A 23104-nucleotide genomic window follows, 5' to 3' on the forward strand; every position below is an offset into this window, starting at 1 on the left:
CTCTGTCCCTACATCTGTCCTGTGCTAGGTCTGCCCAGCCACTCAGCCAGTCCTACATCCAGGAAAGCCAGAGGCATCCATCATTCCTAGGGTGCATCCCTACCTAGATGCAACCTGATTCCTAGTTTCCACCTTACGGAACAATCAGGGAGATGATCAGATATGGCAGGAAGGAAAACCCTCAGGAGCTGGCAGGCAGAGTGAAAACGAAGACAGGTGCCATATGCATAGAACACAGAGGCTCCTTTCTCTTGCCAAAAGACAGATGCACCAGTGAGGTTGTAAACAAGGCGCTAGCCCTCCTGATGTGTTAGTGTGGGAACTAACACCTTATCCACTGTCCCCAAGCCCCTTCTCCCTAGTCACCTCCAGCGCCCAGGCAGAGTCTGACTTCACAACAACATTGCATTACAATGTCAAAGCATGTGACCCTCAGCTAACCTCTAAGCAGCCCAGAGGGGTCAAAAGCCCCATCTTATGAACAAGACAAAGAGACTAAGTCAGCTCCACACGGCTCCATCTCAAGAGTTTCAGGTCAGTTCAGCATCCCTTGAACCCCTTCTAACCTCATATGCTCCACTCCCTGGATCCTGAAGCCTTTGGCCATGTGAAAACGGTTCTTACTAAAGAAGGATGAATGTGTGGAACCCAGAACACCATGCTTTGCACATGGTAAAAGACCACATCCCGAGACCAGCTAAAAGACAGGCATGAGGACTTCTTGATGAAGGGGCTTTCGGTTATTTTAATTTTATTTATTTATTTTAAAACAGATAACATATTCACAAGAAAGAATATTTGAAAGCTTCAAAAGGGAAAAATTTTCTTCCCAGTCCTCTTCCCAGTCACCCTGATTTGAGGGACAGCCGATATTTTAAGTTTTTCTTTAACTTTCCAAAGATATTCTATGCATGTACAAACAGATATAGTGATGCACATTTTCCCCCTTTTTTTAAAAACATTTGGTAATATAATATACATTGTTTTATGCCTTATACTTTTTACTTAATAATACATCCCAGAGATTACTCCAAAGCAGTACCTGAAGAGGCTCCTCATTCTTTTCATGGCTGCACAGCATTCCTTCACAGAGATTAACAAAAATTCATTTAACCAGTGTTCAGAATTGCTTAAAGTCCCACTCAATAACAGATTATAGTAGTTATTTTTGTGTAATGAACCTATAAAAGCCTCTTTTCTCTGCACATTTAGTGCAAGACAAAGGTTAAGAATCAGTTTACCCTTGACGGGAAATTATCTTTCTAAGCTCCCTGTTCACAAAGAGGCAGAGCTATGACCACTGTAGATATATCTAGTCGGCCAAGGCTAGAATAACAAACATCACAGCTGCACGCTGCACAAAGAGGCCAAACATGCCACACACATTCTGATTAATACTAAACGCCACTTTTGCTCAGATTGAAGCCAATTTTTTTTAAAAGTCAGATTCCTGACAATTGTAATGCATCCTGAGCAAGTCAAGATTTCTAGTGCTTGAAAGGAGTCAATTAGGAAAAAAAAGCCTGAGTGATATTAAACACAGATTGGAAAAAAACTGGAAGGTTTAAGTGGTGTTCCCTCTTTGGAAAAAGCCAGCTGCCTTCTTTGTGTCAGAAGCACAAAAAGCAGAGAGGGCCTGGGCAAAACATGGGGACTCTGCCTGCCTACCTGACAGAGTCAGGGTAGTGTGCACCTTGTCACTTAGGCCACTCAAGCCAACAAATGAATTTGGGACCATCTTCTAGAATCCACTAGCTTCTGGTAGAGGCTTTTGTCCTCTCAACTGTGCCTAGCCCAGGCCTGGGCATGAGCTGCTGGGCAGAAAACAACTGAAAGGGCGCCTGGGTGGTTGAGGAGGCCCACCGGCAGGGCCCAGAGTGCTCCTTTATAAATCTGAGGTTGCTGACTGTAAGCTGAAGTGTCACGCACATCCTATTTATTAAGATACTGCCTCAACTGTCTTCCACGTGGGAGGTCCCTTAAGGCTTTGGCCATTAACATGGTAAAGTGAAAACAGGACCTAGGTTGATGGCAGCCTTCCTCTCCAAAATGCCAGAGTCCCAGACTGGTCAAGCAAAGGCCAATGGGAGTGAGGGCTACTGAGGCGTATCCCCACAGGGAGCAAGCTCAGGTCGCTTGGTTCTGACTGTAAACAGTTCAAATTCCATGAACGACAATCACTTGCCAGTTCATTTTTGGAATGGAAGCCCATGCCATCCCGGCCCAGTGGCTACCTTTTAGGATCCTCCACCCAATGGCTTGGCTTGGCGGGTAGGCAGCCAGCAAACAAAGTCCTCTCCAGCCTGCTGGCTGCCACCATGATTCTCATCACAGAATGGATCAAGAGACCAGGACAAATGTTCTCTTAGCCAGTGACTCACCAGGAAGTCTGTTCATGTTGACGCCTTGAGCTGAGAGTCCTATTCCCATGTACCTTTGAAAAAGCACACACACAAACATTTTGGTTAACAAATGGGTTATGCATCTCCCTTCTCAAATATTTCTTGGTAAAAGAAAAACAGGAAAAGCAATGAAGGCAGAGACTCCTTTAACACACTAGTGGATCTTGGAGAACCTTTGTATTTTGATTTTCTAATGGAAATCTCTCAATGCCTTAAGCAGCTGGAAAAACAGGAGGCAGTGTCTACAACCAGGAATCACTGGCTTCAGTTTCAGAGCAAAGTTTCCTGGAATCACTGCTTCCCGTCCTTTGGCTTCTGGCTCCCAGCTAAGGCAGTGGAATCTATTCCCAAGAAGTACCTAAAGTAAGTAGTTCAATCCTACGGAGTGTTTGGCAGAATAATGCAAGTTTAAGCCACAGGCACAAGCCACTCTTCAGCAAGAACCAAGACATGGAAAAAGTACAGCCAGCTGGATCCATATAGAGTCATAAATACCCCTCATTACACAGGGTTTCTTCTCTTTTTTTTTTTTTAGGGTTTCTTCTCTTGAGGTCTCCAAACTAACTACCCTGCCCCATACATTCACCAATGGCCTCTTTAATCATCCAAAGCTGAAGGTGACAGTGTGTGAGGCCACAGAGACCCACCCTCTACTCCTTCCACCCAGGAACCTAACCAACCAAGGCTGCCACAGCCAGGTGGGACCCGTGCTGGGCAACTCTGTCAAAGATATCTCAGTTGCACTCGTGAGAGGGAAGGTCAGAGAAGAGAATGAACAGGTTTTTTTAGTCTATATAGTTGCAGTATACAAAGACACAGTAAGGTATTTCCCCAAGAACTCAGAAACTAGAGAAACAAGTCACCACCATCTAAGTGTAAAATACTAGAAACCCACATACGATGCCTGCTGTTAACCACATATGAGCATCAACATGTGGCTGAGAAGATCACAACAGTAAAAACACCAACCAAGATGGCTAAGGTGTAACTTTTGGTTGCATAATAATGTGAATGTACTTAATGCCACTGAATTGTTCACTGAAAAATAATTAAAATGGTAAAATTTATGTGATGCGTATTTTACCACAATAAAAATGTTTTTCTTGTAAAGCAATCACATGGGGTTGCCTTATTTTGACCATTTCCAAGTAGCTGGAAATTACATTCCAACTGCTCCCTGTTGTAATTGTGCAAGGAACCACCTCACATACGTTTCTCCACCTTGGACTCTTCTCTTCCTCTTCTGGCATGTTCCACGAAACATATGGACCAGTATCCTAACACTACCAGAGTCCCCACCACATGGTGCTCCAGAATCTGCGAGCCTTCCATCTGCAGTAAACTGAATGCCCTTCTCTGACTGGCTGCAACAATGGGTGTTGGAGGAGAAGAAAGGAAGGGTCTAACCTACCCATTTTCCCCTGAAGCCAGCTTTCGCATCTTTGTGGGCAGAACCCATGAAAGACACCAATGAACACATGGCCCTAATAACTGGCCTGCAAGGGTTAGGGGAAAGGAGAGGGAAGGGAAGGGAGAAAAGGGGAAGGAACAACACTTTAAAGAAAGGCTTCTATGGTTCAAAGGATTTGAGACTCTCAAACTGCCTGCTACTTCTTGCCAAAAGGGGACCTTCGGCAACCATCAAGAGCAGAAGCTGTGTAAGCCTGCTGGCAGGATTCCCATTAGGCTAAAACCTGCACATTTTCCCAGAAAAATAGCAGCCCAAATAATCAGCTTCCTGACTTTACATGGAAGAGGCTGCCAAGAGTTGGTCTCCATTCCCTTTATGCCATCTCTGACCAAACAGCAAATGACCCTGACTGCCCTGCAGTCATCAATCAACATACGCAAGTGCAATAGAGCCAGGAGTTTGGAGTTTTCCTAACTTGGATGCCAGGCCACTAAGCCTGCCCTGTTTTAGAGCCCAACACCACATGCGATCCCACCCCTCACATTCAGCTTTCCTGACACTAAGATGAAGGCTTATGTGTTTGAAGCACATGTGCTTCCTGGGTGACCCCTGACTGCTTAGGGCTACAAATAGGGGAGGTCAAGGGTCATCCAGGGAATGTATGCTTGGCCACTAGCAACAGAGATCTGGTTCCACAACTTCCCAAGAGAACAGGGAACTACTAAGGCACATGTACTCAAACACAAGTTACTTAGGTCTCTCAACAGGAGAAGCCCCTTCCACCTCTGGCAGCTACCCCTCAACACCTTCCTATAGACGCTACCCCACAGCTGGGGCAGTGTTTACCAGCGGATGGTCTGGGAGCCTCTGTACAAACCCCAGGGTCATCTTGAGAATCTGAGTAGGTAAGCTAAGGGTAGAGCACCCAGAAGAGACCGGTCTCCACACTTGAATGTCATGCCCCTGTGAGTATCGTTGATACAGGGAGCAGCCCCACAGGACCCTAACTTGAAATGTTCATATGAGGTCAAGCTAAGTCAGAGTTCAAAGGGAATGAGTCCCAACTCTTCAAACACTGTGTGACATTAAGTCTTTCCAAAAGTATGACGTCCTAAAATTTCAAAAACATGCAGCCTTCTAGCAAGTATTCATACACTTGAAAACTGTTATCCAACCAGGTTAAGATAAGCAAAGAGGCAAAAAAAAACTATAAGGACACTAAAAAACACTGGACTGTACACTGTGAGTGAGCGGACTGTATGGTATATTACTTCTCAAAAACACTCAAACTAGGCATAAAAGGAAACAATCTCAACATAATAAAAGGTCTTATATGAGAAAACCACAGCTAATATTGTATTCAATGGTGAAAGTCTGAAGACTTTTCCTCTAATATCAGGAACAGGAAAGGTGCCTGCTTTCGCCACTTCTATTCAACAGAATATCAGAAGTTCTAGCTAGAGCAATTAGACAAGAGAAAGAAAGAAAAAGGCATCCAAATTGGAAAGGAATGGGTAAAACTATCTCTGTTCACAGATGACATGATTCTATACATAGAAAATTCTACATTCCACAAAAAACTGTTAGAACAAACAAATTCAGCAAAGTTTCAGATATAAAAACAACACACAGAAAACAGCTGTGTTTCAACATACTAATACTGAACAATCAAAAAAGGAAAAGAGAAAATAATTCCATTTACAATAGCATCGAAAGAATAAAATACTTAGGAATTAACTTTGCCAAGAAGGCAAAAAGCTTATACACTAAAACCCCTAAAATGTTGCTGAAATTTAAAAATACACAAATAGTGAGCTCCTTGGCAGTCCAGTGACCAGTAGGACTTAGCACTTTTGCTGCAGGGGGGCTGGGTTCAATCCCTAGTTGGGGAACTAAGATCCCACAGGCACATGGCATGGCCGAAAAAACACATTTTTTTAATTTAAGTAAATAAATAAACATAAAAAGACACAAATGGAAAAACATCTGCCCATACATGGATTGGAAGACAATATTGTTATGATGTCAATACCATCCAAAGCAATACACAGAATCAATGAGGGTGTTAAAAAAAAAAGTTAGAATCATATTTTTTTATTTCAAAACTTACAAGAAAGCTACAATAATCAAAACAGTGTTGGTACTGGCATAAAGATAGTATGGTGGATGACTACAACCCTAGAGTCCAGTTCGTCCACTGGAGGCCCTTCGAGTACTATGATCCGGTAAAGGAAAGCAGGCCATCCTTGAAGGCCTGGATCTCGGGACATCTAAAGAGGAATGCCTGTTTTACATGGAATTACCAAGGAAAAAGGAGGTGAGCATTTGCTTCCTTCTTGGTAAAAGGTCAGGCAATGCTAGGAACACTCACAGACACAGGCTGCCATGGTCTCCTGGGAGGCAAAATGGGCTCTCGCTCCCCAAGCCAGTGACTAGAATAGACAGAGCTTAGCTCCCCGACAGTTCATATGTCCACCAGGGCTTTCTTTTCAAGCAGCAGGATACATCTGAGGAGCTTGCAGGAAAAGTTATTTACCTTATAAAACAACTGAAAGTAAGCTAAACCCATCTGGAGACTATCATGTGTCTACCACATTAGACACAGTAAGTATAGAGAGACAACCGACAAGCTACCTGGCAGGGAGGCCATCGGTCGGCATCCACCTTCGTCTCTATCCTTTCCTGCAAAAAAACACGTGAGCCTGAAGAGTGACTCTGCCTCTCTGTCAGGCTCTAAAAGAGGGCGCCAAGTGGCCCTGCTTGGGCCAAGCTGGGTGGGGATCCACCGGAGAGCAGGACAGAGCAGGCGCGGTGGCAGCAGTGGCCCTTGCAGACCACTGCCAGGTCCGCCCTGGGGTGGCAGAGGTAAACTGGGGCCCTGCAAGATGACTAGCCTTGAGAATGGACTGGTGGCCTCCGGGGCCTGTGCTGCCCCCCACCCGCTCTGCTGACTCTCCCACAAAAGCAACAGCCCACTGGATCCACTGCAGTCATGCGGAGAGTCTTGAGAACACTCCAGGCGGCTTGCATTCTTCTCCTTTCTCTTTAGTTTTCCAGATTTTCTACAATTAACATAAATTACTTTGAGAGTCATGAAAAAATCATTTTCAAGAGCCAGCTGATGGCTGCACACTGAGGAGGTTGCTGGCTCTCAGCCATCAGACTCTCTCTGGGCTGTCCCAGCGCAACATTTCAATACCAGGGAGACACAGTGGGGGACTGGGCCTTCGTGTCAGCTCGGTATTCTTATTTCCCTTAACCTTGACAGGAGAGCGGAAGCTGCATGTGAAGAGCACACTCGCAGAAACAGCCTAAAAGGGTCCAACTCCATGCTCAGCAGAGGAGCTGGGGCTCTGGCTCACACGGCCCCTGGTGCATCCTAAGCACCTCAGAGAGCACACCCTCAGGAGACCCCGCGGACACAGTGACACAGCCTCAGCACAGCTCTCACCGACTGGAGATTTTTCTATGACCCAGGCCAGCCTGGGGGTGGACAGAGGACAGGACCTTAGAAAGCAGGCCTCTGGACTCTCACACCCTCTGGAGATGTACAACAAGGCCTGGAGGGAGGAGACCACCCTTTGCTGTAAGCCCCCACCCAGACAGAAAGACAGCTTGGAGTACTCCATCCAAGGAACCTCTTTGGCAACAAGTCTGATATTCCCTTCCTGCCTCCTGAAGAGAAGCACACGAGGATTCTAAAGTGACAGGGACACTTGGCAGCTGGGCTCCAGAGACAACACCTCAGACTCTGAAGCCTGGCCTCAGACACTCCAGCCTAACTCAGGACTATGAGTCTTGGATTTCGCCCCACAGCTCAGGTTCCCCGTCAGAAAAAGACAGGTTGGACTAACAGTCTCCTAAGAGCTTTCCTAGCTCTCACCTAGAGACTTCAGCTCTGGGCCGAATAATGTTTGGGTACTGTTCCAAGTGTGCTGAACCCAGATGCAAGCTCAAAATGGTAGAGACCCTGGAGCAGTGATCAAAAGCCAACAAGAAAAGACACCAAAAGAAAAGGAAATTATAGATCAATACACCTTCTGAATGGAGATGCACAAAATTTCAACAAAACTATAGCAAACCAAATTCAACAACATTAAAAGGATTAATACCACAACCAAAGGGGATTTATGCCAGGAAGTCACAGGCAATTTAACATAAGAAAATCAATGAATATAATAAACCACATTAACAGAACGAAGGGGGGAAAAAAAAAAACCACACGATCATCTCAATTGATAGAAAAAGCATCTGAAAAATCCAACACCCTTTGATAAAAACACTCAGAAAACTAGGAACAAAAGGGAACTTCTTCAATATGATAAATGGCATTTAGGAAAAATTCACAGCCAACATACCCAATGGTGAAAGACTGAAAACTTTTACCCTAAGATGAGGAGCAACAAAAGGAGTCGACGTTTCACCACTGCTATTCAACACTGTACTGGAAGTTCTATTCAGATTGATTAGACAAGAAAAGAAAATAAAAGGTAAAAATTGGAAAGGAATAAGTAAAACTATTTCTATTTGCAGAGGACACGACCCTACCTATAGAAAATTCTGTATAGAGAGAATCCCAAATGATGTACAGGAAGCTTACTAGAGTTAATACATACCCAAATTGAAGGATACAAAATCAACACACAAAAAGCAGCTGTGTTTCTATATACTAACACTGAACACTTAAAGGAGAAAATTAAGACAACAATTCTATTTACAATAGCATCTAAAATCAAAAAAACAAACAAAACCCTCAGGAATAAATTTAACCAAGGAGGTGAAAACGCTTGTACATGAAAAATTATAGAACATTGCTGAAAGAAATTAAAGAAGACAAAAATAAATGGAAAGACATCCTGTGTTCATGGACTGGAAGACTTCATATTGTAGATGGAAAGTGTTGTCAATACGTTCTAAGTTGGTCTACAGATTCAGCACAATCCCTGCCAAAATTCCAAAAGTCTTTTTTGTAGAAGTGGAAAAGAGAACCCTCAAAATCCATACAGACTTGCTAGGGACCCCAAGTAGCTAAAACAATCTTAAAGAAAGAGCAAAGTTAAAAGATTTGTTTCCTGATTTCAAAACTCACTGTAGAACTAGGGTAACCGAAACAGTGCGGCACTGGCACAGGCAGACACGTAGGCTAGAAGGAGAGAACTGAAAGTCCGCAAGTGCATTTACACAGCCAAATCACCTCCAACAAGGGTGCCAAGTCCATTCAATGGGGGAAGAGGAGTCTCCTCAAAAATTGGTGCTGAGACAACTGGATCTCTACTTCACAGCTTGTATAAAAATTAACTCAAAACAGATCAATGATCTTAATATAAGAGCTAAACAAAAAAACACTTAAAAGATTCATGACTGTGGTTTAGGCAATGGATTCTTAGATACGACACCAAAAGAAAAAACAGATGAATTGGACTTCATCAAAATTAAAACTTTTATGCATCAAAGGTCATTATCAAGAAAGTGAAGAGAGAATTCTCTGGCGGTCCAGTGCTTAGGACTTCACACTTCCAATGCAGGGAGCACGGGTCTGATCCCTGGTTGGGGAACTAAGATCTCACAAGCTGTGCAGGAAGGTTAAAAAACAAAGAGTGAAAAGACAACTTGGAAATGGGAGAAAATATTTCTAAATCATAGCTTTATGAGGATCTAATATTCAAAAATATACAGAATTCCTACAACTTAACAACAAAAAGACAAAAAACTCAATTATAAACTAGCCAAAGGACTTGAGTAGACATTTCTCCAAAGAAGATATACAAGCGGCCAATAAATACATGAAAAGATGCTCAACATTACTAATCCATTAGAACTGCAAACCAAAATGAGATACTAATTCACATATAGGATGGGGAAGGAAATAAAGAAGAATAAGAGAAAGGGAGAAAGGAAAAAGGAAGTAAGTTATTGGTAAAAAAGTAAAGAAATTAGAAATTTCACACATTGCTGGTAGATATAAAACTGTATAGCCACTGTGGAAAACAATCTGGTAATTCCTCAAAAAGTTAAACAGAACAATCAAGCAAATTTTTTTTTTCCCTGTCTGCACAAAGTGCAAAGCCCCAACTGCTCAGCCACCAGGGAATTCTTAAGTATACACTCAATCAAGCAATTCTTAAGTATACACTCAAAAGAATTGAAAAGACAAACTCAAACAGATACTTGTATGCCAGTGTTCATTATACCATTACTCACAATAGTCAAAGATGTAAAAAGCTCAAGTGTCCATCAACAGATGAATGGATAAAGAAAATGTGGTAAATATAAACAGCCATAAAAAAGTAAGATTCTGACACAGGTCACAACATAAGATAAACCCTGCAAACATTATGCTAAATGAAATAAACCAGACATAAAAAGACAATGCCGTATGATTCTACTTTTATGAAATATCTACAATAGGCAAATTCATAGAGACAGAAAGGAGATTAGAGGTTACCAGGGGCTGGGAGGAGCCGGGCGGGGGGGGCGGGGGCGGTGGTGGACGAGGAGTTATTGCTTAATGGGTACAGAGTTTCTGTCTGGGGTGATGAAAAAGTTCTGGAAAACAGTAGTGATAGTTGCACAAGTTGAACACAATTAATACCACTGAATTTTACACTTAAAAATGGTTAAAATGGCATGTTTAATGTTGTATTTATTTTAGCACACACATGGGAGTCACCAAAAACACCCATATGGCCCTGCAGGCCAGCATTAGCCTCATCTGGCTTTTCCGGATGAGACAAGTAGGGCTTGGCACAGAGCTCAGTGGAAAGCATCAGAGTATCCAGGCCTCGTGTCGGGGCCAGAAGAAAGAAGTCCCTCACCATAAGCACACAGCAGGTAACAAGAGTGAAGAATACAGACCTAGCTCTTTTTTTTACTTTTATCAAGCCCAGAGACACTTTTAACAAATGTTACATTAGATATATGAACCAATGACTATGGGATCTGAACTTTTTTTCCCCCAGCCACGCTGCACAGCTTGAGGGAATCTTAGTTCCCCAATCAGGGATCCAACCTGGCCTGGCAGTGAAAATGCTGAGTCCTAACCACTGGACCACCAGGGAATTCCCTGAACATTTTTAATTTAAGCTCCATCAATTAACTGTCTCCAGGCCCACAGAGCTCTGGTAGGATGTGACAAGGAGAGAAGGGACAAGCTCCTGAGCCTCAGGGCTGAGATGGCTCTTGCGGGCTGCAGGAAGGTAGTTTGGCCGCCGAGCCTCCCAAGTCAAAGGGTCCATCACCACTGCCCCGTCCCCTGCCTCAGCCCCGCAAGGTGCTGCTGGAATCTCACCAGACAGTTTCATCCTGACATCTAACACCTCAGCCACAGATCGGAAGGCTGGCAATCTTGTTCATATCAGAATCTGCCCCAGATAAGAAATCAACACCTCCACATCAGAGGGGACCTCTGGGGTCATCACTGACTCAATGGACATGAGTCTGAGCAAACTCCAGGAGACGGTGAAGGACAGGGAAGCCTGGCGTGCTGCAGTCCACGGGGTCGCAGAGAGTCAGACACAACTTAGTGACTAAACAACAACTGGGATCATGGTTACAAAATGGTCCATGGGAGACATTTCAGGAAAAACCCCAACTGACACTTAGTTCTGAAATGAGGGCTAATATTTGATGCTGGGGATTTTAGTTTGTGGTCTGATGGGCCTGCTTAAAGCCACAGTCCACCAGGACACTTGCACCTCAGGTACAAGCTTCTTCTCCAGCAGTCATCCCTCTACCCTGGCCCTCTGCCAGGAAGCCACCCAGTGACCCACTAAGCCCAACTCTGTGTAGCCCACTGACTCCCCCAAGAGGAGGGGTATTACAGAGATGAATGGACCCAACCCAGCAACATAAGGAAGACCATATCTGAAGGCAAAGGAGTCATGAGACAGGACATGCTTGCAGGGAGGAAGGCGGTTTTGAATGTGTCCGGAGACCCTCATGCATCCACCACCACCAGCACCATCAAAGCACCCAGAGAGCCCACGACACAGGAACAGACAGAATAGCCCCCATGGATGGCTCTAGGAAGGTTATTCATAACCCTGGACTCTGCCTCCTTCCTTAAAGAATCTCTTGGGAGACTCAAGGACCAAGCCTTGAATTTACAGAGCTTATCATATTCCAGCATATTACCAAATATGCTGCCCTTAACTATAATAGCACATTGGCACCCCACCTTAATGTGAGCAGGTTCTTCCCAGACCCCCACAACCCATAAGCTCCAGACACTAACCTCTCTGGCACTGTGTGTCAAAGCTGGAGCAGAGCTGAGTGTGGACACAGCAAATGCTCTTAGGTTCTCAGATAGTACCCTTAGCTCCCTAGTTATAGGTATTCATCCAGAAACTGGCCTTGAGTTTGCTTCTTTGTAAGTCAGCACCTTTTCATCATTCTCAGCACAGGGTTTTATTCAAGTAGCCTGCCATTACCTGGAAACTAAGTCCTAATGATTTTGATTTAGGTCATACCTGAATGGTCTAGTGTTTTTCCCTACTTTCTTCAATTTAAGTCTGAAGTTGGCAATAAGGAGTTCATGGTCTGAGCCACAGTCAGCTCCTGGTCTTGTTTTTGCTGACTGTATAGAGCTTCTCCCATCTTTGGCTGCAAAGAATATAATTAATCTGATTTCAGTGTTGACCATCTGGTGATGTCCATGTGTAGAGTCTTCTCGTGTTGTTGGGAGAGGGTGTTTGTTATGACCAGAGCATTTTCTTGGTCTATTAGTCTTTGCCCTGCTTCATTCCGTATTCCAAGGCCACATTTGCCTGTTACTCCAGGTGTTTTTTGACTTCCTACTTTTGCATTCCAGACCCCTATAATGAAAAGGACATCTTTTTTGGGTGTTAGTTCTAAAAGGTCTTGTAGGTCTTCATAGAACCATTCAACTTCAGCTTCTTCAGCATTACTGGTTGGGGCATAGACTTGGATTACTGTGATATTGAATGGTTTGCCTTGGAAACAAACAGAGATCATTCTGTCGTTTTTGAGACTGCATCCAAGTACTGCATTTCGGACTTTTTTGTTGACCATGATGGCCACTCCATTTCTTCTGAGGGATTCCTGCCCGCAGTAGTAGATATAATGGTCATCTGAGTTAAAGTCACCCATTCCAGTCCATTTCAGTTCGCTGATTCCTAGAATGTCGACATTCACTCTTGCCATCTCTTGTTTGACCACTTCCAATTTGCCTTGATTCATGGACCTGACATTCCAGGTTCCTATGCAATATTGCTCTTTACAGCATCGGACCTTGCTTCTATCACCAGTCACATCCACAGCTGGGTATTCTTTTTGCTTTGGCTCCATCCCTTCATTCTTTCTGGAGTTATTTCTCCACTGATCTCCAGTAGCATATTGGGCACCTACTGACCTGGGGAGTTTCTCTTTCAGTATCCTATCATTTTGCCTTTTCATACTGTTCATGGGGTTCTCAAGGCAAGAATACTGAAGTGGTTTGCCATTCCCTTCTCCAGTGGACCACATTCTGTCAGATCTCTCCACCATGACCCACCCATTTTGGGTTGCCCCACAGGCATGGCTTAGTTTCACTGAGTTAGACAAGGCTGTGGTCCTAGTGTGATTAGATTGACTACTTTTCTGTGAGTATGGTTTCAGTGTGTCTGCCCTCTGAGGCCCTCTTGCAACACCTACCGTCTTACTTGGGTTTCTCTTACCTTTGGCGTGGGGCATCTCTTCATGGCTGCGCCAGCAAAACACAGCCAATGCTCCTTACCTTGGACGAGGGGTATCTCCTCACCACCACCCTTCCTGACCTTCAACGTGGGACAGCTCCTCTAGGCCCTCTTGTGCCCACAGGACTGGAAAAGGTCAGTTTTCATTCCAATTCCAAAGAAAGGCAATGCCAAAGAATACTCAAACTATCGCACAATTGCACTCATCTCACACGCTAGTAAAGTAATGCTCAAAATTCTCCAAGCCAGGCTTCAGCAATATGTGAACCGTGAACTTCCTGATGTTCAAGCTGGTTTTAGAAAAGGCAAAGGAACCAGAGATCAAATTGCCAACATCTGCTGGATCATGGAAAAAGCAAGAGAGTTCCAGAAAAACATCTATTTCTGCTTTATTGACTATGCCAAAGCCTTTGACTGTGTGGATCACAATAAACTGTGGAAAATTCTTCAAGAGATGGGAATACCAGACCACCTGATCTGCCTCTTGAGAAGTTTGTATGCAGGTCAGGAAGCAACAGTTAGAACTGGACATGGACCAACAGACTGGTTCCAAATAGGAAAAGGAGTACGTCAAGGCTGTATATTGTCACCGTGCTTATTTAACTTATATGCAGAGTACATCATGAGAAACGCTGGACTGGAAGAAACACAAGCTGGAATCAAGATTGCCGGGAGTTGGAGAAGGAAATGGCAACCCACTCCAGTACTCTTGCCTTGAAAATCCCATGGGTGGAGGAGCTTGGTGCAGGCTACTATCCATGGGGTCGCAAAGAGTTGGGCACGACTGAGCGACTTCACTTTCACTTTAAAACCATAAATGTAATTGGTTTTCCTACCTTTTCATGCCAATTTATTCCATTAAAAATAGAATGAAAAAAAAAAAAAAGGATTGCCGGGAGAAATATCAATAACCTCAGATATGCAGATGACACCACCCTTATGGCAGAAAGTGAAGAGGAACTCAAAAGCCTCTTGATGAAAGTGAAAGTGGAGAGTGAAAAAGTTGGCTTAAAGCTCAACATTCAGAAAACGAAGATCATGGCATCCGGTCCCATCACTTCATGGGAAATAGATGGGGAAACAGTGGAAACAGTTTCAGACTTTATTTTTCTGGGCTCCAAAATCACTACAGATGGTGACTGCAGCCATGAAATTAAAAAACGCTTACTCCTTGGAAGGAAAGTGATGACCAACCTAGATAGCATATTCCAAAGCAGAGACATTACTTTGCCAACAAAGGTTCGTCTAGTCAAGGCTATGGTTCTTCCTGTGGTCATGTATGGATGTGAGAGTTGGACTGTGAAGAAGGCTAAGCACCGAAGAATTGATGCTTTTGAACTGTGGTTTTGGAGAAGACTCTTGAGAGTCCCTTGGACTGCAAGGAGATCTAACCAGTCCATTCTGAAGGAGATCAGCCCTGGGATTTCTTTGGAAGGAAATGATGCTAAAGCTGAAACTCCAGTACTTTGGCCACCTCATGCGAAGAGTTGACTCACTGGAAAAGACTCTGATGCTGGGAGGGATTAGGGGCAAGAGGCGAAGGGGATGACAGAGGATGAGATGGCTGGATGGCATCACTGACTCGATGGATGTGAGTCTGAGTGAACTCCGGGAGTTGGTGATAGACAGGGAGGCCTGGCGTGCTGCGATTCATGGGGTTGCAAAGAGTCAGACATGACTGAGCGACTGATCTGAATGATTTTGAAAGCATTGAATTCCATGTAATAAACCCCCTACCTGCTTACAGTACCTGAAATCATTTTCTGTTCTCTGCAATGTTCCCAAATGATACAATATACATAACAGCAATAACCTGCATTTTTTTAAATCTGCATCTCTCTGTCCCCTCTGCTATTTTTAAAATGTACACTGTGTCAGGTATTGCAAGAGTATTCTTTTACAGTTAAAAAAAATTATAGGTAAAATAAAAATACATTTTGGTTAAAAAAAGAAAAAAGGCAAGGCATATATAACTACCAATAAACTCCTGGCACAACAGTTGATACTAAAAGAGAACCCTGTATAAAATAGCCCATGCCAATTTCAGACACATGGCTTTGTAAACTGGGTTATAACCAATTCTACTCAGCAGACTGTCTCCTCTACTTCTTTCCTCTTGGTTCAGCTTGACCTCAGCAAAGTCCTCCAGGAGACAAGAGCTGAGCCCTCGGACCATCGGGGCACACTGCCTTTCTCCTCTCTCCACCTCTTCTCATCTGAAATTGTCTCTGCCCCAAGGACCAGTAGGTTTCTGTATCATATGAAACTCTGACAAAAAGACAGTAGCTGCCTGGTGTGCTGGGCAGTAAGAAAACTTCTGGGGCTCTGTATGGACAAGAATGAGTGCTGCTATTGGCCCATAATGTTTTCCATGGAAGCTGAGCAGACAGTGCAGGTATTTAAGCCTTGACACTTGGGGTCCATAACCTAAAGTAAACTTCTCTGAATCCCAAGCCATCTCTAAGGTCCAAGAGGTAGGAGCGGCAGAGAGCATGTGAAGAACACAAAGACTTACCCCTCCCCTGCTTCCCTAAACAGTCCAGAGCATATTTTAACTAGCCCTTTCCTGACACGGGGCTGGGCCCTGTTCCAGCAGCAAGCCCCCCACCCCACTGCTTCTTTTCTAGCAAGAGTCACAACCTCACATTTCAATTACAACAAAACACCAAGCATCTTGGAGCTAGACAGATTTCTAGGGAGGCAGAGGAACATCCTTGCATTTAGAAGTGGTGTTATCCACCCCTCTCCTAGTGGTCAGTCCCTTCTTTCTAACTGACCTCTGACTATAGAGACCCACTCTGGGGCCCCTGATTCCTTCTCAATGGTCCCAGAATAGGATGGCACATGGTGCCTGAAGTGCAGAGCTGCTGAGCCCATCCTCCTATTTGCTCCACTCCAAGGAGCTCCTGCTGCCCTTCTAATGGGAAATCCCCCTTGCATGCCGACCTATCCAGGAAACAGACCAAACATGCCTGAGAACAAAAAATAATGGGGGTGTGGCGGAGGGGCTGGGGGAAGGCGTGAAGTGAATTTTAGAAATTTCTCTACAGGCTGATCCTTGACGAGGAAGTCCCCAGTTTTGAAGAAAGAAGCCACACTCCCCACTCTCAGCTCACCGGTGGAGCCTGGGTGGTGACATACAATGGGCAGAGAGGTCTCAGGGAAGCCCACATGTGCTCAGGGCAGGAGTGGGTCTTACCAGAAAAGTGGACACCACGTGGACTCCAGTCTTCTTGCTCTAGGCCAGATCACACCTGAGTACACCCACCCAACTAGACCTGGACTTTAACACCCAACACAGGTCAGTGATACAAGGCTCCAAGCTGCTCCAGAGCCTCAACATGCTGGGTCTCCAGAAACAGTGCCACGCGTTACTAGGGAGAGATGCAGTCAGTGTCTGCCCAGGAGGCCATCAGCACTGGGGGGTAGTCAGCGCGAACAAGGAACCACCGTCAGCAGCCGCCTTGGGCAAAGACAGCACCAACTTCTCAAGGTTGGCAGGACAAGGCCTTCCTCAGGTCCACAGATGGGCACCAAGTTTCTCAACTGCACTGTACACAGCAGAGACTGGAGTGGGGAATCCCAGGGTTGAGGGGCCAGCCACAGGCTGCCTCTCACTGGAAGGCCTGTGCTCAAGTGGCTCACCAAACCAGAAACATGGCAGGTGAGGTCTTAACTGGGTGAGTGGATCTCTGAGTCTGGATGGAAAATTATGGACAGTGTTGCCTTTCAGATGGGACTTAACAAATCAGAGTACCAGAGAATACCAGCACACACAGAGGCCTTCTGCCTCTGAGAAGTCACTCTGGCTGCCAGTCTTCAACCTCCTGCCTCCGCATCCCACCAAACAGGAGAGAGGCCAGCCAAGAGAGAGAAAAGATAACTGCTGGAGGGAAGCCACAGCTGGAATCGAGGACCTAAAAGCACCAGCCTGCACCGGACTGGGATCTCAGCCAGCTGGGCCTGGTGGAACCAGACCAGTGGAGTCTCTTCTCCCCTATCCATGCTCAAAAGTGCAGGCAGATCCAAAATCCTCATACATTGCTGTCCTCAGGATAAGGCCAAGCTCCTTAGCCAAAGCACACTGGCCAGGTATTTCTGACCTGGTCCCTGCCTCTCTCACGCTCCGTGTTCCCCATCTTTTGATGCACTGCTCCCTCTGTCTAGGGTCTCGCTTCTCGCTTTGTTCACCTGGAATGCTCCAATCTGCCCTTCCAGATTCAGCATCCTCACTTCTTCTATGAAGTTTTCCCAAATTCTCAGGTACAGGAGGAAGTCCAACCTCTGGGCCACCCCTGGGGACGGCACACATCATGGATGGGCTTCTGCTACACCACCCTGTGAGGGCATGTGCACAGGCATACCTGCCTCCTCTCCAGATGGGCCTCAGGCCTGTGTTCCTGGGGCCCAGGTCTGGGACCGGGACAAAACGATGCATGCTTCGCTGTGATGTGGAGAATTAATGATGACCACACTGCTGACTGGCCAAAGAAAGTCAGCTACAAGTGCAAGGAAAGGCAGGCTGGCTGTGGCCAGAGGGCCAGAGGGCCTGAGCACCAGCTGCAGAGGAGAGGAGACCCCCCACCCCCCCCATTCCATCCGGTGCTCTAGCCCAGGCTTGCTGTTCTTGGGCAGAGCCACTCATCACATGTCAGGAGGCCGCCACCACTGCTGCTGGGATGATGTTACAGTCTATTTTGAGGGTCACACTGGAGCATCTGTCAGCCTGGCCAGCCACACCCTCTATGTGTCATCACTAAGAGCCGGAGACACCCAAAGGTCCACAAACTCTGCCTGAGCACGTCACTCCCCAGGGACCCTCGGTTTCAGGGCCTCCTTGGCTTCCTAACAAAATCAACTGAGATGCCCTTATCTCCTGGCACCAGGGGCAGGGCTCTGATGTCTCCTCTTGGGGTTCCCAGCTCTGGTGACTCGGCAAAATGCAGCTAAAACCCGTCAGTGTGAGCCCAGCTCTTAGCTCAAACATAACCCCTTCCTTCTCCAGCCCTCCCTTATATGTGAAGAGCGCCCAGACGTCAAGCCAGTTACCAACCAGGCTCATTTTTAAGTCCAACAGGTCTCACTTGCTGAGAAACTCCTACTCATCCCTCAAAACCATGCCCAGGCTCTGCCTCCTCACGCAGACAACCCTTCAGTCCATTCTTTGGTAGGTAGGCCAAAGGCTTTCTGAGGACAAGGCTGGCCTGTGCAGGCTTTCCTGTTGTTCTCCCTGTACCAAGCATGCACTTGGCACATAGCAGGTACGAATCAATATAACCCTTGAAATGAAATCTTTCTAAGTAGACTCGCTTGAAAGTCAAAGTCACCTCTGACTCTTTGTGACCCTGTGGACTGCAGCCCGCCAGGCCCCTCTCTCCATGGAACTCTCTAGGCAAGAATACTGGAGTGGATTGTCATTTCCTTCTCCAGGGCATCTTCCCAACCCCTGGAATCCTGACCCAGGGATCAGACCTGGGTCTCCCGCATTGCAGGCAGATTCTTTACTGTCTGAGCCATAAGGCAATCAGACACGCTTAGTGTATTCTTCTACAAAAGACATCTTCAGAACAAAGGCCTTTCTGGAAAACAGTGACACTGATGACTCGGTTCATCAACACCTTTTAAAAAGGAGGCCTGTCCCCAAATCTGCAGAAAAACAGGTCTACAGATTCAGCAGAATGTTAAGTCAACCAAGCCCAGTCCACCGCATGCCACACTTCTCTGGTCCCAATCAGCACTAAGCACCTTTTGGCTCTCTAAGAACACTAGGACCTCCTAAGATTCCGACTGGACATTCTCTCCACCCAGGGGAAGAATGCAACAGGGAAAGGTGGCAGCGGCGTGGACGCACGTGTCTGGGATCAGGTGAAGGCAATGACAAGTTAGGCTACTCCACTGCACGCCCTAAGCCCTGTGGCCAGGGTAGGTCGCCAAACATCCCTGGGGCTCAGGGCTCACCCATGAAACAGGTACATCATCATTCACTCCAGCCACTTTCCAGAGATGCATGAAGATGGAACTAGATAATACAGGAAAGCTACACAACCGGTTAACACCTGGGTTGTGGACCAAATCCAGGTCAGAAACACACCTTCAACACTGACGGCAAACAGGAAACAAGCTGATGACTGTCTGCCCTGGAACAGCCCCTGGCCTCCTCAAAACCACAGCTGGCCCATCTGGCTATATCCTAGCCATGAGACGGCTTTCAGTAATTCCATAAAGAGGCCATAGGAGACATTCGTACACCTTTCCTCTGAAAGCGGTCAACTAAAGCAGGCCACCACAAGCATACGTGACTCGCGACCTTTCTATGACTGAGGTTTCCAGGTCAACCTCACAGCTATATTTACCACATGTAAAACTGCTGGGAAAGCTGGGAGAAGATGTTCAACTTTCTGAGGATTTGCAGGCAACACCAACAGTATGACAATCTAGCAAGACACGGGGTCTTTTACAGCACGATCCACTTATAACTGAAAGGTTAAAAGCCAGGTGAAGGAAATCGGGTCTCTGCATTTAAACACTCCCCTTCTGAAAAACTATTCTCTCCTTTTACTAGCTCAGCTGTTATCCAAAATGATCCATTTTCCTGCCTACAAGGTTAGGACGTGCCAATCCACTTCTTTGGCAGTGTAAGACTGAAACACCAACGTTTCAGTCTACACTGCAACTATTTTTGCCGTGTTTGTTTCATCTTAAGAGGCCATTCTTATTCATGTGAGTTCAAGCACATTAAATGTATGTGCTTTTATCAGACAGTGGAAAGGGAAAATAGAAGATTCAAAGTGAAAATTGTTCAGTCATGTCCAACTCTTTGCAACCCCATGGACTATATAGTCCATGGAATTCTTCAGGTCAGAATACTGGAGTGGGTAGCCTTTCCCTTCTCCAGGGGATCTTCCCAACCCAGGGATTGAACCCAGGTCTTCTGCATTGCAGGCAGCTTCTCTAACAGCTGAGCCACCAGGGAAGCCCAAGAATACTGGAGTGGGGAGTCTATCCTTTCTGCAGTGGACCTTCCCGACCCAGGAATTGAACCAGGGTCTCTAAAGGGCACCGATAGGGACTTCCCGGGTGGTCCAGTGACGAAGATTCCACGCTCCCAATGCAGGTGGACCTGCATTCAATCCCGGGTTGGGGGGCTAAGGTCCCACATGCCACGTAAGACCTGGCACAGCCAAATAAAGAAATATATTTAAAAATAAATAAATAAAGAGCTCCGATAATATAAACTTCCTATCTGTAAATTCACTACATGGAGATAAAAGTAAAAGATGTAATAGCTCGCCACGGTCAGAATTTCACAGAATTCTGGGATTAAAGGTAGCTCAGATGCTGGCCTAGCTCCCCAGAGGACAGACAAGCAGATGGAAGCCCTGTTACTACCCACAACCACAGAGCCCTCCCAGACAGGGATGTTACAACTTCACCGAGGAAGCAGACAAAGCTCCAACTCCAGCAATCCTGCCCCTAGCAAAGCCCCCTGGCCGTGCATTTTGCATGTACCACAAGGGGGACTGTCCCTTGAGAAAGGAAGTACTCTGAATGCTCAAAAACACACATTCAGGGTAGAAACAAAGATCACTGGTGGGGTTGGCAAACCACCCAAACCAGACCTAAGGTTTGATGAGGAAAATCTTTCCAAGCCAGCTAAAATCATTTTATTTCGTAACTTAAACACCTGCTTTGTGATAATCACCAGAAAAAAAAAAAAGAGGCAAACTAGGAGAAGAAAAGGAAGAGAAATGAAAAATTTCCCCTCTGATTTCCTATATCTGCTTAGATCACCCTAAACTAGGGAGCCTCCCCAGTGCTGACTTTAATGAGGACCTTCCTAAAGCTGGTCCAACTGGTGTTCAAGTCACTGGACTGAAAAACAAGTTTATGAGTAGCAAAGTCACCTGATTCTGACCATGTCCATGCTGTTTACCCTAAGATGACAGGCCAGTGGTTGCCACAGCTTTGATGAATGCTGCAAAGACTCTACTATCTCTTTGAAGCCCCCAGGGGCCTCTACATGACTAAATGCCATAAAAAGGAACCTTGAATACAGCAACAGCGTGAAAGGAGGGAAGTGACAAACATCACACAACGTGGAGGAACTTCATTCTGGACGCTCAACTGTTAATGTAAACTTGTTACTTGTTTCCCTGACTTGTGAGGGAAACAGTCATTACATCATCACCAAAGAGAAGCCCCTCTTCTACAAAATGTACCTACTTGCCATCAAAAGCTACTGCTTAGACCAGTTCATGACCACAGCCGGGTAACAGGCACCCACTACTCAACCCTTTGCAGCTCAGACCCATGCAGCTCAGCAGCTCATACAGGCACAAGCGTCAACCAGGAGACCTCAAACTCTGACCCAGGGAACAGATCAGTGTTGGGGGCAAGGTGGTCAGGAGGGGCTTACCCATCTCTTCCTTTGCTGACAATCTTCACCTCAAAGTAATAAATGCCACAGGCAGCAGGTATGGGATGGGTGGCACGCACTGACGCCGCATCTTTGTGATTTTTGCCATGACCTAATAGAAGAGGACAAGGAAGAAATTTCAGCAGAGGGAGATACAAATGGAAGCCTCATTCCTCTCTGCTCCACGGCAACTTTACCCCTTCACGGCCAGAGGAAGCCCTTGCAGAGTCCAAGAAATAATCAGACAACAACTAAGCAAATACATAAACCTCCCACCTTTGGTTCACCTCCTGCTAAGCACAGCAGCCCTGCCTGGGACTCTGTCCACCACAGAAACCACAGGAGGGTACCTGCAATGTGGGTGCCTACATGAGAGATTTCCTAGTGCTGCTGGCAGACTCCTCAAGACACAGGCAGCCCACTTGGAAGAATAGGGGAGGGAGAGGCAGCCCTGGAAGATGCCCCCACGATTTGGGGCAGAACCTCAGGCCCTGTCTGGGATGGAACCTGCCTGTCTGGCAGGTGAGCAAGCTCATGGACCTCTGGTTGATGGAGGGGATGTGACCACCCTTTTCTTCAGACACTTTTGAAACTAAGCAGTGGTAAAGGGCTCAGCTAGAGTCCCTGGAGCTACCTCAGGACAAGCAGGAAGGCCCTGGGAAGAAGGTCCACGCCAATCACCCAACAGGTGGTTTGGACATCTGTTGCGGTTCTCCTGATACCGGGTGTCTCAGGGCAGAACAGACAAGGCAGTCAATTACTGGCCTGGTCAGCTCCACCACCCTAGACACCCTACAGGAGCTAAGGCCCAACCTAGAGCACCCAAGCTGGAGAAGGGACATGATGCAGCACCGGCTGGGCAGCACAGCTACCCTGTGGACAGTCTGGCCTTTTCCTCCCCTCGGCCAGAAGACCGATACCTTTATAGTGGACGCGGAGGTTGCCCTGGGAGAGGCCGATGTAGTTGTACTTGTCCTTGGGGCTCCAGGAGCGCGGCAGCGGCGTCTCGTGCTGGTTGACCGCAGGATACAGGCGCTGCAAGCGCCGGCTCAGTTCCTGCTCCCCTGGGGACGGCAGCCCGCACCCAGTGGCCCCGCCGGAGGAGTCTCCAACCTGAGGGCTCCCAGCTCCCGGGTCCGCCGTCGCCGCCGCCATCTTGGAGGGAGCTGCTATTGTGTCACTG

General features: G+C 46.3%; 1 protein-coding gene across 1 annotated transcript in view; it reads right to left on the minus strand.

Moving 5' to 3' along the window:
• RANBP10 (RAN binding protein 10) overlaps positions 1-23081 on the minus strand; it is a 60199-nt gene extending 37118 nt beyond the window's left edge. The window contains 3 exon segments of the mRNA NM_001098125.1: positions 2382-2434; positions 21922-22033; positions 22842-23081. Coding sequence (NP_001091594.1) covers positions 2382-2434; positions 21922-22033; positions 22842-23076 — 400 coding nt within the window. The 5' untranslated portion in view covers positions 23077-23081.
• Between the last annotated feature and the right edge of the window lie 23 nt (positions 23082-23104).

This window comes from Bos taurus, chromosome 18 (genome assembly GCF_002263795.3).
Source record: "Bos taurus isolate L1 Dominette 01449 registration number 42190680 breed Hereford chromosome 18, ARS-UCD2.0, whole genome shotgun sequence".
NCBI lineage: Eukaryota > Metazoa > Chordata > Mammalia > Artiodactyla > Bovidae > Bos > Bos taurus.